Source organism: Astyanax mexicanus, chromosome 7 (assembly GCF_023375975.1).
Source record: "Astyanax mexicanus isolate ESR-SI-001 chromosome 7, AstMex3_surface, whole genome shotgun sequence".
NCBI lineage: Eukaryota > Metazoa > Chordata > Actinopteri > Characiformes > Acestrorhamphidae > Astyanax > Astyanax mexicanus.
This window is the reverse complement of record NC_064414.1, coordinates 44,301,051-44,324,191: the sequence shown is the minus strand read 5'-3', so window position 1 is coordinate 44,324,191 and position 23,141 is coordinate 44,301,051. Positions and strand designations below refer to the sequence as shown.

At 35.3% G+C, this 23,141-nt stretch overlaps 1 protein-coding gene across 1 annotated transcript; it reads right to left on the bottom strand.

Annotated features, from left to right (window-relative positions):
- Positions 1 to 737: 737 nt before the first annotated feature.
- Positions 738 to 21,182, bottom strand: unc93b1 (unc-93 homolog B1, TLR signaling regulator). Its single transcript, XM_007256054.4, has 13 exons — positions 21,030 to 21,182; positions 19,953 to 20,129; positions 18,316 to 18,457; positions 17,021 to 17,174; positions 16,124 to 16,285; positions 14,412 to 14,541; positions 13,210 to 13,303; positions 10,980 to 11,104; positions 8,126 to 8,308; positions 6,900 to 7,179; positions 4,944 to 5,062; positions 3,246 to 3,368; positions 738 to 2,274 (listed from the first exon to the last, which is right to left on the bottom strand). The coding sequence occupies exons 2-13, from the start codon at positions 20,070 to 20,072 to the stop codon at positions 2,032 to 2,034; spliced, it is 1,875 nt and encodes a 624-aa protein (XP_007256116.1). The 5' UTR covers positions 20,073 to 20,129; positions 21,030 to 21,182; the 3' UTR covers positions 738 to 2,031.
- Positions 21,183 to 23,141: the final 1,959 nt, after the last annotated feature.

Genomic DNA, 23,141 nt, shown 5'->3' with positions numbered 1-23,141 from the left:
TATAAGTAAAAGTGTAGAAGTACTTGGTTTCAAAATGACTTAAAGTATAAAAGTAAAAGTAATGTAAAGAGAAAAATGCTAGCTTAAAAAAGTGCACTATAGTGCACTACCCCCCTCCCTCCCCAAAACACATTTTCTAAAATGTATAATGTTATATTAAAATGTTAATGTTGATAAATTTGCCCATTTAAAACGAATGTATTTAATAGAATGTAAATATATTAAAGAAGCTCAGTTGGATGTTTGTCTCGAGTTCTCTTGAGTCTCTGCACGGATCATCTTCATTCTAGGCTACATACGTCTGCTATGTTCTTGCTGAAGTGTGGGCGTGACATGTGCAGGTGTGATGGATAAAAATGTAAGGAGTAGAAATAAAAAGTCTGAAAAATAATTACTCCATTAAAGTATAGATAACCAACATTTCTACTTAAGTAAGGAAATAAAGTTTTTTTTTTTTTTTTTAATTGACACCTCGGCTTGTGTAACAGTTGGAAGGTCCATTTCTCATAAATCCGTCATACATGACAGATGTGTGTGTGTGTGTGTATGCGTATGTGTGATCAGCTGCAATTAAGGATGGTTTATGACTAATAAATGCATATTTATCTCCACTCTGTGTGTGTTGTATTAAGTGTGTATCTCAGTAGGAGTGGGCAGGAGGAGCATGAGCAAGTGGCTAAAGGCTCTCCAGTGCAACTGGCCCTTCATTAAAAATATAAACCAAGAAATAACACTACTTTACAAATGCGTACCAGTTTATTTATAAAACATACAAACATAAAACTTACAGAACACAGAGCATTTCAGAACATGGGAGGAAAAGAAACGCAATCTTTCTAGAAACTGAAACAACTGAGTTATTTAAACACATACTTCCTTAAACTGCGTCAGTAAGAAAACACGAGTTTGAAACAGCATTTACTGAAAAAGAGGAAGTGAGAGAAAAACACAGAAGATGATAACCTCCTGTGTATCACATTGGCCAGCAGTTCAGATAACCTGTTTCTACAGACATCGGACACCTGGCCATATAAGGTACCGGCAACTTCCGGTTTTCACTTCACTGAAAACCTTGTAAAACTTCTCCTTTTCTCTCGGTCAGTACCTCAGGGTCTTTCATGCCCTGCAGATAAGAACAAGCTCATTCTTTATTAATGTGGCAAAGCTAGACAGTTCTCCTAAAAGTCTCTGAAACTTTCCCTTCAGAAATGTAACTTTCCCTTCAAAAACCTCTCCACTCATGCACTCATCCATCTATTAATCTATCTCACTCACTCTCTCACACACTCATTCATCCATTCACCTACTTACTCATTCACACATTCTCACTTTCACCTATTTATTTATTTATTTTTAAATGCAAACCAATCTGTTTTATTCACTTATTTATTCACTTTTCAATTGATTTCTTCATCCACACTTTTACTTAAGTCCTATATATTAATTAACTAATTAATTCATCTATTACATTTTTTCACGTGTATGTGAACTGAGAACACATTCCCTTTTTGTGTCACACTCATATTAAATATAAAATAATTTTCATCCGTTCAATTTAACATGGGTTTATACTTTTACCCACTCATGTATTCATTCTCAATAAGATTTTAATTTCTAATGAATATAAACTAATTCCAGTCCTCCATTCATTCATTCATACATTTAATACTTTTTAAATAAAAATCAATTTAATTCCTTCAGTCATTTATCCATTTTCAATTACTCTTATTCATTCTTTCACCTTATTGATTGTCTGTTCACTCATTCACCCATTTAACCATTCACTTATTTGTAAGTTCCCTTAATAATGCCATCCTACAGAAATTCTAAATATTCATTCATTCATAAACCTACTGGTTCATCCATACATTATTAACTCGTTTATAAACTGAACACATTCTTAAATGTAAAAAACAAATGACTCACTCATTCAATCACTCATTTATCAATTCATTCATTCACTTGTTCACTCACACACACTGACTGAGAACCTGTTCTGCTGTAAAGTAAGAAGGCAGTGCTCTATCTACTCTATGTGGCCTGGACGTAATCCTCCTGTTCTCCAGCCTGCTCGTACGCAGCATCATCTCGTCTCTGTCGGCGTCCTCTTACCCCACCCCTCTCACGCCAGGGCGAATCAGAACCCTGTGATCCCGCGTCCTCCTCCCGCTCTTCCTCACTCTGCCCCTCCTCGTCTTCCTCACCCTCCACGTCGCTCTTTTCTGAATCGGACTCGTCAGAGTTCTCCTCCTCCAGGTAACGGTAACCTTTGACCTGTGTGGGAGGGGAAGGTAGTGAGACAGGAAGCGGACTGGGGCAATCAATGGTGAATGGAGTCTTACCTAACACTCGCCTGTAGAACAACATCTCACACCTCATACTCAGATACACACACACACACACACACACACACACACACACAGGAAATCACTAATGAGAAGCTAAACTGACCTCCTGACAATTAACATAAATCAATCTGAAAGGAAATGCTTTTTAGAATTCCCCTCAAGCATTAATATAAAAATGCAATATACAAAAATAGTAATGTCCTGTTCGTACATTTAAAGTAAACAAACATTAAGTTATATTTCTATTAGACATCTAAAGAAGATAGCAATAAACCGTTTTTTTTTTTTCTTGGTTATTAATTGAGTTCTTCCAACAAATAAGCACATATTAACCATTTTTCCTTTTTTTAGGAGTAATCAGTTATTTTCTTTACTATTATTATTAGTCATTTTATCTTAAGTGCACTCATTCAAAGGCTATGATGTAGCCTGTTATGAGTTTCACTATGGACCTCTACCTCACTCTGCCTCCAGCCTTGTTATGTCACGTGAGCACAGTCTGCAGCCTCAAGATCTCCCTCTGTTGGTGCACGCCAGTAATGCAGTCTGAGTTTGCAGTTATTCATGATAATATTGTAGTTAATTCGATATGTTTTTATTGTTAAAATACACAACATAAAAACATCAATTAATTTAACAGTCCTATTTGTCTGTAATAAAAGTTGTCCAATAAAAAGAAAAGAAAGAATAACTGATTTCCCCCAAAAGAAGGTAGTAACAGTTGATACATGGTTATTCGTTGGAATGACAAAAATATGTTTCATTATTATACAGTGGTGTTGAGAGGAGAAGCAGGCATATGTTCTCGCTCATAAAATGAAAGTGAGAAGAAATCTATTTACACGCTACACACCACAAATAGCTCAGTGTTAAATAACAGGTGGGTCGCTGACTCACCTTGTGTCGCGGACGGGGAATCCGTGGCAACCTGAAACCAATTCTCTTGGCTAAGCGACGCTCCATCTGCCAATAGCACAAGCCTGACACCAGCAGAGTAACCAACAGGATCGCAAGCTTGGCCTAAAGTGTGGGAGACAGAGAGATAAAGAAAGGGAAAGAGGGAAAAACATGTGAATCTCAGATTTATAACCTCCTTTTAATCATTTTCCTTTTTTTACAACAATGCTGACTTATAATAGATTGCTTTTTAAATCTAAATAAAGGTATTCTATCATTTACAGGCATTTCTCTTAATCATGTTTTTTTTATTACACTAACATGCCAAAAGTCATTGGAAAAGAAGTAGTATTGTGTCCCATTACTTTTTTGTTTGCCAGGGAAGCTAAAAAAAAACATAGCACGAATCTGCAGAATGTATGTGCCATGAGCAGACTGTTCACAAGATAACACCTCAAAACTTCTATATGTGTGCATTCCCATGAAGTAACACTAAATCAATTTAAATATTTTTCATGTTCATGTATGGTACATAAGTAAGTAAGTAAGTAAGTAGGTAAGTAAAATGTATTCATATAGCACCTTTCACAGACAGGAGTGCTTTACAAATTAATTCACACTACACAATTTAAAATAGACAAACATAACAAAACATATAAGATAAAAGACCATAAAATACAAGACAGTAAACCTGATACATTATCCAAAAGCCTGCTTAAAAAGTTAATGCTTTTTAAAAGACTCTGAATCGACACTGAATCGGCAACTCTTAACCCTTCTATTATGTTCATTTGTGAGGAAAAGCAATGGTGTTCCCGGGTCAATTTGACCTGGTGCATGTTTAATTATCCAAAAGATATCTGAAACAAGCAGTGAAATATTATCAATATAGTCAATATTTAGTGCAATGGTGTTCCTGACCTATAACAAGTAATGCTTCAATTAGGATAATTCACTAGTTTTTCATGGGAAAATTAATGTTCAAACTTTTTTACTTTATTACTTTTGAAAGACCAACATATTAAACAATCCTTTTCATAACACTGACACATAACATTGCAATTTTGTTTCAGTTTAAGTTTTTGCAGGGAGTGGTTGCAAACATATGAGATGAACCATTTTCATAATATATGTTGAATTCGCTAATTAAGGCAAGCAGAAGACGTTTCATACTAAAAAAATACTATTTTAACTAAAATAACTATTTTTCCTAGACCTTTAAACTTAACATAACAGGGGGGTTAAAGTGTTTGGTAGTGTATTCCATAATTTAGGACCAACAACCTCAAATGCTCGATCCCCACAAGTCTTCAATGGGGAGCGAGAAACAGGCAACAGAAATCAGAAATATACATGTGAGCCTGACAATCTAACGCTCTATAATTAAGGGTAAGAATTTTAAATTGGATCCTTTGCTCCACCGGATGCTAAAGCAGTAAGATCGTTTATTTGACCTAGTTAGCAGTCTAGCTGCAGCATTCTGTATTGCCTGCAAGCGATTTTGAGCAGATATGCTAAATGAAGAGAAAAGTGCATTACAATAATCAATGTGATGTGAGGGTATAATGTGCAGAGGTACACAATCCAAATCAGCATTAGAGATGCTAACATAGAGCTAAACATCCTACAGATCTGTCCCCACCCCCCCAAACACACACAAACACACACACACACAAACACACACACACAAAGGTTTACCCTCATAGGCAGAGCAGACCAGAGGTAGACGATAAAGATGGCTATGGCCTGCCACCAGTGGTAGATGGTGTAGACAAAGTCTAATCGCTCTTTATCCTCATAGAACATTCCCAGCAGTGCTGAAAAAAAAAAACAGTCAACAGTATTTAATTACTCAAAATAATTGAATAATACATAATTGAATTACAGTTTATACACACTGCAAGTGCCAAAAGCGACAAAATCGGCACAGCATCTAAAGTCATTAATTTTCAATGAGAGTCAGTGGTATTCAGTGAAGCACAGTGGGCTACGTGATCAAATTGAGCTCTACAATACTTTACACAATGAGCAGTGATGCATGGTGGCAATTAGCAATAGGAAACCACATTCTCACATTCCCTCACAACCACTCAAGTGCTCATTATTGAGGAAAGATGAATCCTACTCTATGGTTTGTATGTTTTCTATAACCTCTTTATAGTCAGTGTGCTTTTTTTGTTCTGCTCCAAAGAAGATCAGCTGCTCTGTCACCACCGTAATGATTATTTGTTTGGTCTGCAGCCATGATTAGCTGTTCTGAGCTCTGATTAGTAAGCATTCAACAATGCAGACAAAATAAGAAGGTTGCTTTTTTGTAATTAACATGTACCAGTTTACTGGATGACTTTTTTTATTATATTATTATTTTTATTATTTTCAGAGTTCTGAAAATTTTGTGAACAAATAAAGCCTATATAGGCTTGGTTGATGTTTCTTTAAAAATATGTTTTGCTTGATGATGCAATAAAGTTCAATATGCAACCTGCCAGCGACTTATCACCTACTGCTTGCGGAGTTATGTTGCTTTGTAAGCTTCTATCAAAATCCGGGTCATCTACCAGGTAAACTACCTTCTATTTTCTTCTTTTATTATCCACTCTCTCAGGGAGTACCACACAGGGGCCTGTCTTAATTAAGAAACCACTTAGGAGTTTGTTTGATTTTACCAAATTGAAAACCTCTGGAATATAATCAAGAGACTGGTAGAGGAGAATATACCAAGATGCATGAAAACTGTGATTAAAAAACAGGATTATTCTATCAAATATTGTTTTTTGAACTCTTAAAACTTTATGAATATGAACTTGTTTTCTTTGCATTATTTAAAGTCTGAACGCTCTGCATCTTTATTTGTTATTTCAGACATTTCTCATTTTCTGCAAGTAAATGCTCTCAATAACAGTATTTTGTTTGGAATTTGGGAGTAATGTTGTCTGTAGTTTATAGAATAAAACAACAATGTTCATTTTACTCAAATATATATCTATAAACAGCAAAATCAGAGAAACTGATTCAGAAACTCAAGTAGACTTTTAAGCCATCAAACCAAGCTGCATTAACTTTTGCACCAGGAGTGGCATAAAGTTATCCAAAAGCAGTGTGTAAGACTGGTGGAGTAGAACATGCCATGATGCATGAAAACTGTGATTAAAAACCTTATACCTATAAATAGCAAAATCAGAGAAACTGATTCAGAAACTGAAATGGTCTCTTATTTTTTTTTTTAGATGGGACGGTGGCACACCACTTCATTAAATGTATTTATTAATTTCTTTTTTCATTTATTTTATTAATATTAAAGACATGAAAACAATCAAGAGACACATCTGCAATTATAAAGTAAACAAAAAACTATTTGTCCTTCACAGTCCCCTGACCAGTGTGCAGGCAGGGTTATATTCTACTATGCTGCTCGGTGAGCATCTATCAAAATCCAGGTCATCACTCTACAAAGCAATGACCCCTAAAGGATGAAAGGGAAAGATTTCAAATGAAACCAGCCATAGATATCACACAGCACCACTGAAGTCCAATTCCACCATCAAAGTGCTCCACCAGACTCAATATTGATTTCAGCTATGCATTTTGTGTGTGTGTCTATGAGTGTGTGTGTGTGTGTGTGTGTCTATGGGTCGATGTGTGTGTGTAACTCACTGCTCAGTCCAGTCTTGTTAAGCGCAGTGCCCAGGCCCCAGAGGGCAGCCAGCACCAGTAGTTGAGGCAGCTGTTCTGGGTGTCTGGGTTGGGTGGACCAGCACATGAGGGCAATTAGAAGAACCAGGTGAACTGAAGCCCCACCCAGGAGCATCACCTGCCGGGGCAAACGCCTCAGCAAGAAGGCCATGGAGATGGATGAACACGCAGAAGCCGACAGCCCATAGACCATCACCAACAACCACAGCTTCTCCATCCCCACACCACACACACCATATGACTGAGAGAGTGAGAAAAAGAGAGAGGAACATTAGATTGAATATTAATTGATTATTTTTTCATTAATTGTTAATTGTTTTTTTTACGGCATTTAGCTGATGCTCTTATCCAGAGTGAATTGCAAGGTTGTTCTTATTACAGAGTTGAGCCAATGCAGTTTTAAGAGTCTTGCCCAGGAACTCTTATTGGTGTATTGAACCCCAGTCTCACACATGATGTGGCAGCTCACAAGCAGGTGGTGGTGTTATCCACTGCACCACAAACCACACCAACACACACAATGCTATTAGTACTAATAGCAACATTATGAAGCATTTTACCTTAAAATATTACATCCAACATCATTGTGATGCTCCACTTATATGTAATAAGAAGAGAAATGTCTATATTTTTTGATACTCTGAACTTGGTGCTTTTTAACTGCACTATGTAAGTTTGGTGAAGCAGACAGAAAATAATTGCAAACACCACTGCACAACCCTATAATAACTCCTGTAATATTTATTCCAGCTTGTCCAGAAATGCATGTTAAAATACACACATGAATATATAAAACCTATGTAGATGTATAGAGAGACTTTAAAATTCATTTAAAAGCTGTTTGTTTCTTCTTCCTCCTGCAGCTCTGAGGGAGTTTTTCCTTGCCTCCGTGCTCACTGGGGGTTCTGTATTCTGTATATTTTATGTTTAATGTTTTGCTTGATTTTGTCCTGTGATCAAGTTTCTTTAAAGCTGCCTTGTGACAACATCAGTTGTAAAAAGTGCTATATAAATAAATGTGATTTTTAGTGCTGTCTTAAAGCACAAATTCCACTTCCCAACAGTAGAGGGAGCCCAGGAGTAAGAAATTCTCACATACCGCTACTTTGACTATACATTTACAAATGTGTGCCAGATTTGTACATAACACATGTGCAAAGATGATTATATGCTGTGCTTTTCCTCACCAGAATAAGTCCTTGGACAGCAAAGATCACCTCAAAGCCAGAGTAGATGAAGAAAGGGCAGAGCAGGCGCAGACGGTAATCTCTCAGGTGTTTGAAGGGCATCTGGAAGATGTTGCCCCAGCCAATGCTGCGCAGGTCGATCTCCTCTGTGGGCCGATACGCAGCACCACACACAGCCAGAAACTGAGAGAGAGACAGGTATCACGTAACCGTCACAAAAAGTGTTAAAATCTCTACACTCTCTCACTCTACTATTCTGAGCAGTGACATTCTCCTAAATTCTCTTGAACATGTATAATGTGCTCCCATCCCGTCCCATCTTTCACACAGTTTTACCCCCACAGACTCTCTCAGAACCATGAAATCAAACGCCTCCACTTGCCCACTTGATCCAGTATCAGCTTTTATCTATTTTAAAAGCCTGCATCTCTGTCCTCTCAAATTTAATCTCCTGCATACTAAACACTTCAGTGGCCTCGGCTCTACGAGTTTCCATCTCTGACGACTGCCACTGCCTCTCTATTCCTCAAAAACCTCCTCTTCATTCTACGGGTCACAGCTGATACAAGCCTTTTTCACACTTTGCTTTTCCTTCCAATGTCTTAATGAAGGTAGTGGCCTATGAGTTACAGAAGAACCTGTGCAGCGGAGACCTCTGTGGGCCTTTTCAGTTTTCAGTCTGGCTTTCTGTGCCACCACTGTACAGAACTCATCCACGTCAGAGTGGTAAACTACCTTCTATCTTCTACTTTTAATATGCACTCTGCCAGTACCAGTCAACAGTGTGGACACACCACCTTTTATTTAATAATTTGACTATTATTAAAGACATGAAAACAATTAAGGGGCACATATAGAATTATGAAGTAAACAAAAAAGAGTGTTTTGTCTTCCACATTAATCCCCTGATCTAAATTTGATGTACTGAAATGGTGACTTGAGGTGATTTGGGATGAGCTGGAGGAAGGAAAAGCAGCAACTATTGTTCAGCACCTCCAGGAATTCCTTCAAGATGCTGAGAAAACTATTTCAGGTGACTCTCCCTCATGAAGACACAAGAGACTGTCCTAAAAGCTAAATGTGATATTTAGAAGAATCTAAAGTATAAACTTATTCTGCTTTGTTTACAAAATAATTCCTGTATAATTCCTGTTTCTGCATAGCTTTAATGTAGCCTTCAAAATTAAATTTACAATGTAAAAAATCATCAAAAAAAAATTCCCCTTGTCACTATTTTGCCAGTATGATCTGTTGTTTGTATGTAATGACATAGCTCATGCTGGTGGGGTCTAATTTTATTTTAAAAGTTTTTAAAAGGCAACCTCTGATTGGCCACAAAGAACAGTATAGTACACAAAAGGTTTGGTCCATTCAACCTCAGAAAATTACAGCATGTGATAAAATGCAACTTCACTAAGTTTATTAAACTTAAACAAATACTCAGAATGAATTATTTATCCAATGGTACGAAAGAAAGAGTTGAACAATAGTGTATAATCATGACAAAAGCCATGGGATAACAGTATGTAAATTGAATATGAAAGATCAACTTGAGGGGGGGACAGCTTGAGGATACCCACAATTGTATACGTTGTGAGGTGTTATCTCACCAACAGTGAACATTGCAGTAGGTGGAAATGATAGTGATTGGAGGTGTCTGGATGAATTTAGTGAAAATTAAATTCAGATTTAGTTCTGGAGGCCAGACATACATATTTAGTTGTCATGGGACAAAGTACTAGTTCATGTCCCATGGCTTTTGGCATTTAATTGTAAATACAAATTGAGTTATTTTAGTTGTGATAGACACTAGCCTAACAAAAGCCTTGAGTTACTGAGAAAGGAACTGGCCCAATACCAGCTAAGATGTAAAAAAAAAAAAAAAAAAAAAAAAAAAGTGTTTCCGGCAGCAGGGGTGCCAGAAAATGTCTTTAAAAAAACAGAAAAATATTTAAAATATTTAAAACAGACATAAACTGTTTTTGTACTTACTATAATTAACATCTATTGCTGTCATTTTACAAGAAATTACTCTAGAAAATTACATGAAATCTTTCACTTTTAACATATTTGAATTCTTAAAAAAGTGCCATACACTCCTTATAAAACAGAATAATTCGTCATTTTACAAGAAATTCTCTTCTAATTACATGAAATCCTTTCCTTTAACATATTTTAATTCTTTAAAAAGTGCCATACATTCCTTATAAAATGGAATACTTCGTCATTTTACAGGAAATTCTTCTATAATTTCATGAAATCTTTTCTTTTAACATATTTTACTTCTTAAAAGGGCCATACACTCCTTATGAAACTGAATAATTAGTCATTTTACAAGAAATTGTTCTATAATTACATGAAATCTTTTACTTAAACATGGTCATACATGCAACTTACAGCATTAGCCAATTAAGTTTTTGAGGGATCTTAATTAAAGGCTATGGTACTAAACGGTACTAAGCTTTTTTAAACTGTTTTATATGACACCAAAATTGATTTAAGCATCTACATTTAAACTCCACAGAACAGAGACCCAGCATACAGTATCTGCGTATATCGGCTATATTTGTTCTTACTCACCACCACCTGACTCCTAACAAAGGAGGAAGTGTGAGCGGTGAAGTGTGAATGAAACCAGCAGCTGCAGACACTAGAGCCCTCTATGGGCTAATGAGAGAGCAAGAAACAGCCTAGTGTACAGTATATAATGAACAAAAGCTCTCTCTCTCCACACTGATGATTTACTCTTACTGACGTATGTCTCTGTTAATCTGATAATCAGCACAGCTGTGGTGTTAAGACCACTCACGCAATGCTGTATCTGTGTGTGTCTGAAGATGAGAAGCTGTCTTACTATGATCATGCCGATGAAAGCAGCTCCCATCAGAACGCTCTCTACTGCGATGAGGAGTTTGGAGCGGGGCAACGTGATCAGGACAGTCTTGTTGAAACCGTCAATGATGCCCTTCCCATTCGCACCTGATAAAAGAGGAAAAACTACTATTACTTTTAGAGCTTAAAAAAGTGGGAGAAGAATTGTTGTACAACTAATATGAGAGGGGAACAAGGGAAAAGAAAATGACAAATAGATGAGTGCAGGTAAATATGGCTGTGAATAAGAGCTTGGGGAGCTGGCCTGAAGGAGCACAAACAGTTTTGTGGCTGTCGATCAAGTGAAGGTTTTAGGGCTTCTTCGGCATGAAGGAAAATTAATGGAAGTGAATGAAAGGGAATGAAAGTGAATGGGATGAACAAAGAAAGGAAAAAAAGGACAAATAGAGGAGTGCAGGTCAATATGTCTCTTGATTAGAGCTTGGGGACCTGCCCCAAAAGTGTACATGCAGTTTGGTGGCTGATGGGCAAATGAAAGACTGGAATCTGATAGGGGTGGAACTGAATGAGAGTGAATGGGAATAAAGAGGGATGAGAATAAATGACAAATAAAAGTTTAGGTCACACTTGCCCTGATATGTATTACATATTAAGTATTATAGGTGTTTCTGTTGTGAATTTTACAGGGACAGAGGGAGAGAAAGAAAAAAAATGATCTAATCTTTACCAATTAAATACCTAAAGCTAAATATCGTCGCTGTCCAATAAAAAAACAAGTATCTCCATTTTTGTACATTTTTAATTTACTACATAATTTAAACAGACAAAGTGTCCCTTACACTGTGCCAAAATTCCTTGATGAACAGACCATGATGGACTCTTTTTACATTGACTTTTACTGAAAGTTTAGAAGTTTTTTTTTCTCCCTCCTGTAAAGCTGCTGTTTTGCAGATACTTATGTTTCATTGGACAGCGCCGATATATAGATATAAAGACACTACATGGACAAAAGTATTGGGAAACCTACATGATCTTTTATGACAACCCATTATAAATCTATATGCAGTATTAATATGGAGTCTGTTATTAATATTGGAGCTCTGCAGTTATTAAGTCAGTGTTGTGTCAGTGTTTGCAACCTTTAGGCCCAACACACACTTTCTTTAAAGATCTGAACAAACACAAATGCCAAAGCCTACTAAAGCTCTGCAAACACACAGCCTTCAGTAGAAAATCAATGTGCTTACTTATTTTACTGTTACTGTACAGTACTCAGGAGAGAAAAAAGAGGACAAATCATAATGCTATAAAAAGTAAACTGGAACCTGCTTTGTAACTTGACATCATGGCTAAATTGTTGTTGTGGTTCCTAAATGTTTAAATATTTAAAAGTTTAATCATGACACTCACAGCTAATGGGGAAATATCTAGGATAGGGCTGCAACTAATGATTATTTTGGTGGTCGACTAATCTGATGATAATTTTTTTGATTAGTCAATTAGTCAATAATTATTTCTGCCATGTTTTTCACCTCTAAAATGATAGAAACAGCTGGACATGAGATTTAAAAGGCATTTAAATGTCTAGATCTTGTTTAAACATGGAAATTACTGATATTTATATATTTTTATAATGTGAATAAGACTAAGTTGAGAGTAAACTGTGTGAGCGAATCATTTAACCAGCTCCCATTGCACTTCTGTCCCCAGCACTTTGTGTTATGCTTTACTGTTACAAATGAATGATTTGCTGACAGTGAAATTAGTCAACAAATTTAAATAATCAACATTGTCGATTCTATTGACTAATCATTGCAGCACTAATCTAGGTAGGAAGAAGTTTTAGCAGCTGACTTGTTGCAGTGGTGCCTTCCTAGCACACTCTTACGATACCACGCTCAGTTTAGTGAGTTGTACAACCACTCATTCTTTCACTAATGTTTCTAAAGGCACATTGCATGGCTAGGTGTCTTATTGTGTACACCTATGGCAATGTAGTGGCAGTTAAGTGGTGTGATCCAATACGTCTGTTCATAAAGCGTATTAGGAATGCTATTATTTCTTCTCCTAACTGCAGGTAAATCAGTATGTAATTCATGCTGAACTGAAACAAGCTTTGTATAATTCTTTTATAATTATATAACAGATAAATCAAATACGTCATAAAATTACATAAAATGCATTACTCATATCATCATATAGAAATGCAGCAGTGAGGCAGAAAGAGGAAGTGAGATTAGAGTTAAATTTACCACAATGCTTGACGTTGAAGAGAGTGTGGTTGTAGTCACTAAGAAATCCATTGAGGAAGAGAATCATGGGGAACTCGGCAAATACGAAACTCAGCTGCAAAGACACACACATGCAGACACATTTAAATGAGTAATCAGAAATCTGTTTACATGCATTCAATGACCCTTTTATTAACTGTTACACTATTGAACTGTGTAACGCAAAAGGCTTACATTTAAACAAGGTTGTTTATGTCTTTATTGATGTGATTCTGATTAATAGAAGGCATGTTATCCAACAACAATACGTTATATAGACAAATTAATGCAGGTCAGGTGTTTTTTTTTAACATATGCAATAACAAAGAATATCAAATGTTGTTTCATTAGATAAATGGTTAGGTGAATTAATTACAACATTGCCCTTAAAAAATTACTTATGCCATTAGGGCCCATTTCTTTATATTTCCTAGAGAACACAGAATCACATGTGTGGTACAAGAGACAGTGACTGCATAAGTAATCCCCTACAAAGTTTAAAATCCTTTATAATATGTGTTTTCCCCTCCGGATGCAAAGAAATAATGATAACAATAACACCCCTCACAAGAAAGAAGCAATTTATTTATTCATTTCATTTTTTGTTTCTTTGTTTTCCTCCTCATGTTTTTAAGGGGAAAGGTTTGTTAAAGTGTTTTGTGTTTAGCTGTGTTTTAAAACAGTGTTGTAAACAGCTAATTGTGATAAAACAATAAAGATAATTTTGGCAAAAAAAATGTTGTTTAATTTGTAATGACCAAAACGCATTATTATGCTTTATAAACCATGCCAATATGAGGAAATACATTTGTGTGCTATAAAATGTTATGCATGTTGCTATAAAAACGTACCCTATGTAAAATTATACTTAACTCCTCACACTCAGTGTATGATATATAATACATTATACATCAACAGTGTATTTTAAGCTATTCATAAGAGGAGTTTTATTTTTAATTCTTTCTCAACGCAGTCCCAAAAGTTGTCAATAATACACAGTGGTTATGGGCTGTTAAACATCAGTGTATGACATCACATGATAATTTATTTTGACTGTCAGTGAGTTATGTAATACATATCACAATGGCAATATGTATCTGTATGTTTTAAGTCCTGATCCTAAAGCTTTAGTTTATTCCTACATAAATCTTCCACAGGACTCACAAACACTCATTTGCACTCACATGAAAGAAGATGTAGAAGACTGACTGGAAAATGATGACATATTGATGGCACGCTCCCTTCGGCAATCTCTTCTGCTCCTGCACATGTTCCTCCTTATAGTTCACATATTCATAATACTGCTGAGCCATCCTGCAGGACATTACATTATTACACACATACACACAGTATGAGGAAGGAAACTCAACTGATTGCACTCTACAGACTACACCATCACACTTATTACTCTAAAATATAACTAATCTGTGAGATTATATAGGTTTTTACATCTTTTCTTATCTTACTCCTCAAAACTTAGAACAACTTTTTGTCAAATATCCATTTTGTGTAAAGTGTATACATATTTTTAAAAAATCAAATTCTTGCTGAAATTAATATAATATTGTGCTGAAACAGCACATTTAACAGAGAAATCATAGTAAGAAGTACGAACATTTGTCAAATATTCCATCTCTGTTCACCCCAGCATTCCTAAATATAGCACTTTTAGCCGTTGCTCCCAATAGGTTTACTATACTAGTGATAAGGGCATAGCATTTTCTATGCAAAGAAATCACCATTTTTACACCATTAACAAGCTCCACAGTAGCTCCACACTTCACTGTGCTCTGACATTTAAAAGAGGCACTGAATTTTTTTTTTATTGTTCAATTAAGTCGACTTATCATGACTCAATTTCAAAATAGCGCCACACCCGAGCACTACCTGAAGTTACTGTGTGTATAAATAGTCTTTTAATAAATTATCTGTGCACTCGGTTCTCAGTACCTCATTTTAAATGTCAGGGCCCTCTAAAGTCTACCAATGAAGTGTGGAGCTACTTTAAGTTTGTTAATGGTGTAAATGGTGATTTCTTTGCATGAGCAATGCTATGCAATTATAGTAAGCCTGTTGGAAGCATTGACTAAAAGAGCTGTATTTCACAATGCTGTGGGCGAACAGAGGTGGGCTCTTCAACAAAAGTTTTTACATTTTATTATGTTTCACTACAAACATAATAAATGTGTCCTTGAATCTTTATGAATTGCTATGTTGACTACTACAAATTAAGCTAAATAAATTGTTGTGCATTAAAACGTGCAGATGCTCTGTCTGTCTTTCTGTCTTTTTCTCACATTCTCTTTCTGTCTATCATTTGAGTGAGATCTGGTTAGGTACTTAACGGCATCATAATTCATAACCTGAATCATCAGGACATGTCTTGAAAACCAATGTTGCAGGGTTTAATTCCAATCCCATAATAGCACAACCTACCTAACACATAATCCAGTTAATCAAAAGCTTTTAAAGCAGTCGAATACCAAAACAAAGCATGTTAGTTTAGGGCTGGACCTGGGCTGATGATACTGGCTGCACAGGACCCAGAATGTATTTTAAAATGAATTATTTTAAATTATAATTTTATTACACTGATCTATAATGCATGCTATTACTCTATTCTTAAAGAAGCAGTTCAATAAAAAAAATCTCTCTAAACCAAAGACAATCAGCTAAGACATCGTGACTCGTGTCATATTTTGGTAAACTGCTTCAATTAGCTCAGTGAAAACTGCATGCCTCAAACCACACCGACTAAATTAGAAGAAATTAGGAAAACAGCACCAATTAAATGCTTTATATCCGGTACAGAAGTTATAATAAGTCGACCCAGGGCTATAATTTACACACTAATTACACACATTAATAACATTGATGTTAACTACCAGCACTTTACCTTGTGATGTAGCTCCCCATGGAGGCCCACAGTGGAACTATGGCCACACCAATGGCCACGGCTGACGGTACCAAGGTATAATAACGCTCCCAGTAATTGGTTGAGACAAAAAGAGCATAAATTCCAGAGGCGAGGAACATCATCCACTTAGTGCCCAAAAACCTGAAAGCCAAAACCGAGAGATTTGTTTAGTACTGTAATAGTAATACAATTCTATTTTAATTTTATTTTATATCATATCACTAAGTTTACATTAATAAAAGCATTAAAAATGATCAAAAAGGAACAAAATCTTACTGTTATCATTATATGTATATCATATGAGTTTGGGTAAAACTACACTACACTGCTCATAGGCCTTCTGTTTCATCTCCAAGCAGAACTGACTCTCTTAAGAGGATGTTAAAAAAATTAAAATATTCATGAATATTCATCAAATCAAAGGCGATAATGAAACTGAAGCAGCACATCCTCGTTATCACAGCTCCAACTGCACCATGAGGGTGAGAGAGCTGGAAGATGAGAAAAAGCATATTAAAAAGCTGAGGATCGGATGCAGACAGACAGAGGAGGAAATGAGAGACATGCTGATGCAATGAATGACTGATAAAAATATTATGTAAAAATATTACGTATCATTGCTATCATGCAAAAACTCAAAAATCCCCAATATGGCAACTGTTCACAAGCAGAAAAAAAAACTTTCTTAACTTTTTTAAATAGAAGTCAATGTAAAAATAATTCTATTCCCGGAGTCGATTTTCTGAGTTTTTATATTTATCCAATTAATACATAAAAATTTTGTGCAGTAAATGCAAAAAAAATAGCATCGAATGTTGAGTTTCTGCACTTGACAGGACTTGCTGCAAGCTGCAAGAGAGGTGAAGGCAAAAGTACCGTATGAGTATAGGTGTATACAGCAGGCCTACAATAGGAGTGACATTTATGCCCATCAGCATCTTATTGTCGATGTCTTCCAGGCCCAGACTTCCGTACTTCACCTCTCTGTAAGTTTCATCATTGTGCAGGATTAACTGCATCTGCAGAAGACCTACAGAACAAAGCATGTCAACAGTACATTATTAAACATTATATCAACCACAATATTGCTCACTGCATGCTAATATATGTTCTGAACGCTCACAAGAATGCAGCACATGTGATATCTGTGCTTTCTGTTTATCATCCCTTGTGCACTGTGTTTCAAGTTTAGTATAATTATTTTCTAAATGTATTTATTTTCTTTTAAATTTATCACATTTACCAATCTTACATCTTCCCAATTTACAAGCCCAATTTAGTACTTCAGTACCCAACCTACTCATTGCCGAGTAGCATCACAGAGCACACGGAGGAAAGTGCAGCGACTCAGTTCCAATACATCAGCTCACAGACGCCTTCTGCTGAGTGACACCACCCTTTTGGAGTGATGTGGAGACAGAGTGCAATCTACCCACCCAGACAGAGCAAGGCCAATTGTGCTCTCTCAGGGCTTCGGCAGCTGATGGCAAGCTACATGAACGGGATTCGAACCAGCAATCTCCCGATCATAGTGGCAGTTCCTAGTCTAGTATCTTGGTAAGACATGGTAAGATATTTACTCGGGATCAGGGCAGACCCAGGCAAATTTAAATTAATCGAATATTAAATATTTCAACCCCAGTCTTTTTTATACTACAGTAACATCATTGCTATTAACCTTAATGCACAGCCAGTAGAACTGAGGAGAGTTCTCAGAAGGTAAATTGAGTTTAGGGGTCTGCAGTATGGAACTATTTTTAATGGAGCATGAAAGCTAATGCTAATGCTAATACACACACATATATATATATGCTGTCATTGCATTTTCATCTGCTATAAAACAGTTCAACAGTTATACATATCAGTCCTGAGTATGTACCACTATTACTACTACTACTACTACACACACACACACACACACACACACACACACAGTGACTGTAGTGTATAAAGTGACTGGGAGCAAAGCTAAATTAATCAGTCCAATATGTCTCATTAGATAAAATGATTTTACTTCAGTATTCATGAGCAGCACATCTTATGTAAACTGTGGGCTGCATTATTTATACAAACAGCATTAAGAAACTCAAATAACCTGATTAATATATCCCTAGTTCATAAAAAAGATGGAATATTATTGTGTGGATTTCTTACAGGTAACAGTAACTCACCCATGTAAACACTGTAGATGATCATGCCCCCAAAGCTTGCTCCAACCACGTTCTTAACCACGCCCAGCCTCTTCCTCCTATAATACTTCCTTTCCTCCTCTTCCTCATCATAGTCCGGGTGCGGCCCCAGAAACTCCTCACCCTGATAAAGAAGAGAACTAAATAGCTTAAAAACATATTCAACAGTAAAAAAAACATTTAACATCAGGAAATCAAAATAAAGAGTGTAAGTTAAGAATATCAAATAATAAACTGGAATAAAATATATTTTTTTCATTTTTCATGTTCTGATACCTATAACAGCACAGAAGCCTGAAGAGAGTGTTTTTTGTACTCAAAATCCTATGATCATTAACTATGGCTATAATCATTAACTGAGTAAAAGTCATTTGTTACAACACTCTGGAATTTTAGCCTCGTCCAGAATTTTGCCAGTGGAGCTGTTGTCTAAAACCACATTCCAGAAAAACACGAACCGGGAACAAAAGCTAAAGGATTGAAATGGACCCAAGATTTTCTAACACATATTAAAACAAAATATATATATATTTTTTAATAAAATAAAATAAAAGACCTTAATGCTTGGACGTACTTGGAAAAGCACATTTTCAACTAATGCAATGTATATTCACATATATGGTACATTTAGTCCTATATAAACTACATAAAAACATGTAGTAACTAGTAAAATCACATATATAATCTTTTTTGTTACACATGCATTAGGTTTCACTTAACCATAGACACCCAAATATTAAATTTAAAGCATGTCGGTACTTTTGCTTATCCAAAGAAACTTTAGATACTACTACTACTACTAATACTACTACTCCTACTAATATACTATAATTATATAACACCTTTCACATACCAATGGTCACTTTTCAATTGCAATGAATATTTTTATTTATTTATCCAAGAGCAGTGCTTAAGGAGCAGTGAACATTTTATGAAAAAAATGCTTTTAAAGGTAGAAAAATAGATGCAGACATGAATGGAGGTGAAGAGTTTCAGAAAAAGGCAAAAGAAACATTATATGACCTCATGCCCACAGTGGACCCAGACTCAAGCTATGTTTATATACATAAGCAGCTTGATTTGTCATAATGCATTAAACATGCTGGATTACAATTACCATTTATTTGATTGCAAAAACTATTAATAGAAAATGCATGAAATATTATATTCATGTTTATTATGCATTGTGAATTGTAATAATAATACACACTAATCACAGTTTTATCACAGTGTTATGCATGTTGATCAATATTTATAGCCATGTTTTTCCAATGCATTATAATGTGGCTTATAAGCATACATTCATTTTCACATGACATATATGCTACGGAAACAAAAAGCAGCCTAGCGCATCCTAAATTAATCATCATTAACATTTTAATATAACTTTAAAGTCATTAAGGCTTTTAGAAAAATATATCTATACTTCTACCTACAGAGTAATGAATTTAATGAATTTAGGCTATTTAAAATGTACATATAATTGTGTGAAAATGTAAAGAAGAGAAATTAAAAAGTAATTTGAAAAATGATGACTCAAGTAAAGTAAAGATAATCAAAATTTCTACTTAAGTAAGGTAATGAAGCATAGTACTTCATTAATTGACACCTGTGCTTACCTGCCCCTGAATGTTACCGTCCATCCCTACAGGCTGCGGTTCCTCAAGTCCGCCAGCAGGGGGCGCCGCCTGCAGCTCGGCCTCCCTGTACACATTATCCTCAGCGATCACTGCTGCCATCTGGCGGCCAGAGCACAGCCACGAGGAGCTCAACTCAGAAAAACACGAGTTTCTAATCTATTAATAAGGAAATGAGAGAGAGAAGCGCGCAAATAAAACATTATTGATTATAATAAACGATTATAATCAGTATCAGAACATAAATGAGCTTTTAAATAAGCTGGCAACATGTTATTTAGCTATTAAACTAAACAATTAATAAAATATATAGCTAAAACAAAAACAACTAATATAAAACATGAACAATGTTTCACATATAAAGTAATTGTTTATCCACTTGTAAAGCTGAAAAATAACTTATACAAATATTGGTGTTTGCTTTAATCTGATTTTTGTTCACTTGTAGCCATAATAATTTTCTCTAATGTAGCTATCTAGTGATATATACAGCTTTGCAAAAAAATAAGAGTTTCTCAGTTTCTCTAATTTTGCTATTTATAGGTATATGTTTGAGTAAAATGAACATTGTTGATTTATTCTATAAACTACGGAACAAGTTCCAAATAAAAATATTGTCATTTAGAGCATTTATTTGCAGAAAATGAGAAATGGCTAAAATAACAAAAAAGATACAGAGCTTTCTTTGCATCATTTAAGAAACAAGTTCACATTCACAAAGTTTAATAGTTCAGAAATCAATATCTGGTGAAACAACCCTGTTTTTTAAATCACAGTTTTTATGCATCATGGCATGATCTCCTCCACCAGTCTTACACACTGTTTTTGGATAAATTTATGCAACTCCTGGTGCAGTTCAGTTTGATGGCTTGTGATCATACATCTTCCTCTTGATTATATTACAGAGGTTTTCCATTAGGTAAAATCAAAGAATCTCATCATATTAAGTCTCTTTTTCTCCAGAGCTGTATCTCTGTGGTAAAAATAGCTAAATAGCTACCCGCACCCACTGTCTAAACATGAGCTAAACACGCACAGATCATAAACTACGCAACTCACCTGGACTCTGATCCACTAAAGACACAAGCGAGACTCTACACAGCCCACTGTTGGACCTCCTGCTCTGGAGACAGAGCTGCTGTAAAGCCGCTCACAGTAAGCTGTGGAAGTTCTGCTCAGCCCTGAGAAGAGCCAGAATTAACCATGTGAAGAGGAAGCGAAAGTAACTGCCTTTCACTTCCCTGTTCTGCAGATCTGTTAAAGCTACAGAGCCCCATCTGCACTGAGAGCTAGAGCCAGATGGAGCAGTGGAGTCAAACAGCAGCTCAAGGTAAACACTGACTCAGAAAGAAGAAGTCAAATTAACTGAGGGGAAAAAAAAACAGAAAACCTGAGATCATATAACTGTATATATATACAGTACATACAGTATAGAACACCTGACCACAACTATATACTGTATACAGGCCCTCTGTGAACTCTAGACAGTGTCATCTCAGGGAATATTTAGAGAACATTGTATATTAGGTGGGTGGACTGTAGCATTTTTCCTTATTTAACCCTTTAAGACCTAAATTATCTTAATAAAAAATGTAAAAATGTTTTTTTTTCTATATGTAATGCACATAAAAAACTCTAATATTCTACTATAAAATCTATATAGAAAATAAATCAAACTCACTAAAATACTAAATTGTTTATTTTGATTTCCACAGCATTGGAAGCCTGTGTGTAATATTTTATATTTCATAATTACATTTTATTTCATAAAACATCCATAAACAGTAAAAATCATGACATTACATCACAGTAAATTACTTAAACTTAGCTGTTACTTTGCCTTAATGGCTCTAGTACTACTGTTTTTTTCAGTGCAGTGGGCACCTCCGGGCCAAGCCACTGTTTAATTAGTTTAGAAAACTGTTCATTGGTCATTCATGGTGTATGGTCTATTCTGATGGAAAACAGCTCTCAAATAGTGTTCTGTGCAACATTTAAAAATAAAGAAAATACATAATGTTCATTGTAATGGATGAAGGGTCTGAAAGGGTTCATTTTTTTCTCATTGTAGATTAATACTAAAGTCATCCAAACAATGAAGGAAAATATATGAAATTGTTTTGCAAACAAAGTGTTGAAACCAGAATATGTTTTATATTTTAGATTCTTTAATGTAGCAGCTCTTGCTTACAAAATGCATTTGTCTGCACTAACTGCCAAACAAGTATTGAAAAACTACCTAGATAATTTGACAGCATGATCATTAAGTACAAAAGTTTTTTTTAATGAAAACAGAATGATCACTTAGGGTTTTTTTTATTGTGAATTACATTTTGTATGCCCATGCTTAAATATTTTATGCATTCGTAAGAATTTTAAATAGTGTATTAAACTGTGTCTTTGAATTCAAGATTTTATTTGCCCATTTTCACAACTCAAAAGCATGTGATAAAAAGATATTGAGTTTTATATACAGCTACAGCAGGAACGAAATATTTAATTATCTATAATCTCTAGAGAGGCATTGTGACACTCCACTTGTTTTCTATACACCTTATTTGGTTACTAGTGAGTCATTTTTATGAAACAAATATTAAAATTATATTTCACATATTTTGTTGTACCACTTTGTATTAACAGCATCTTTTATATACAGCTCTGGAAAAAAATAAGAGACCACTTCAGTTTCTGAATCAGTTTCTCTGATTTTGCTATTTATAGGTATACGTTTGAGTAAAATGAACATTGTTGTTTTATTCTATAAACTACAGACAACATTTCCCCAAATTCCAAATAAAAATATTGTAATTTAGAGCATTTACTTGCAGAAAATGAGAAATGGCTGAAATAACAATAAACATGCAGAGCTTTCAGACTTCAAATAATGCAAAGAAAACAAGTTCATATTCATAAAGTTTTAAGAGTTCAGAAATCAATATTTAATGGAATAACCCTGGTTTTTAATCACAGTTTTCTTACACACTGCTTTTGGATAACTTTATGCCTTTACTCCTGGTGCAAAAATTTAAGCAGTTCAGTTTGGTTTGATGGCTTGTGATCATCCATCTTCATCCTGATTATATTCCAAGGTTTTCAATTTGATAAAATCAAAGAAACTCATTTTTAAGCGGTCTATTAAACTAGACCTGTATTCCATTACAGAAAAGTCTG

Coding starts and splice junctions, on each gene's coding strand:
- unc93b1 (XM_007256054.4), bottom strand. CDS start 20,072: ATGGCAGCAGTGATCGCTGAGGATAATGTGTACAGGGAGGCCGAGCTG. Junction 17,175..18,315: donor CATCTACAGTGTTTACATGG/GTGAGTTACTGT, acceptor TTTGTTCTGTAG/GTCTTCTGCAGATGCAGTTA. Junction 14,542..16,123: donor ATGGGGAGCTACATCACAAG/GTAAAGTGCTGG, acceptor AATGTCCTGCAG/GATGGCTCAGCAGTATTATG.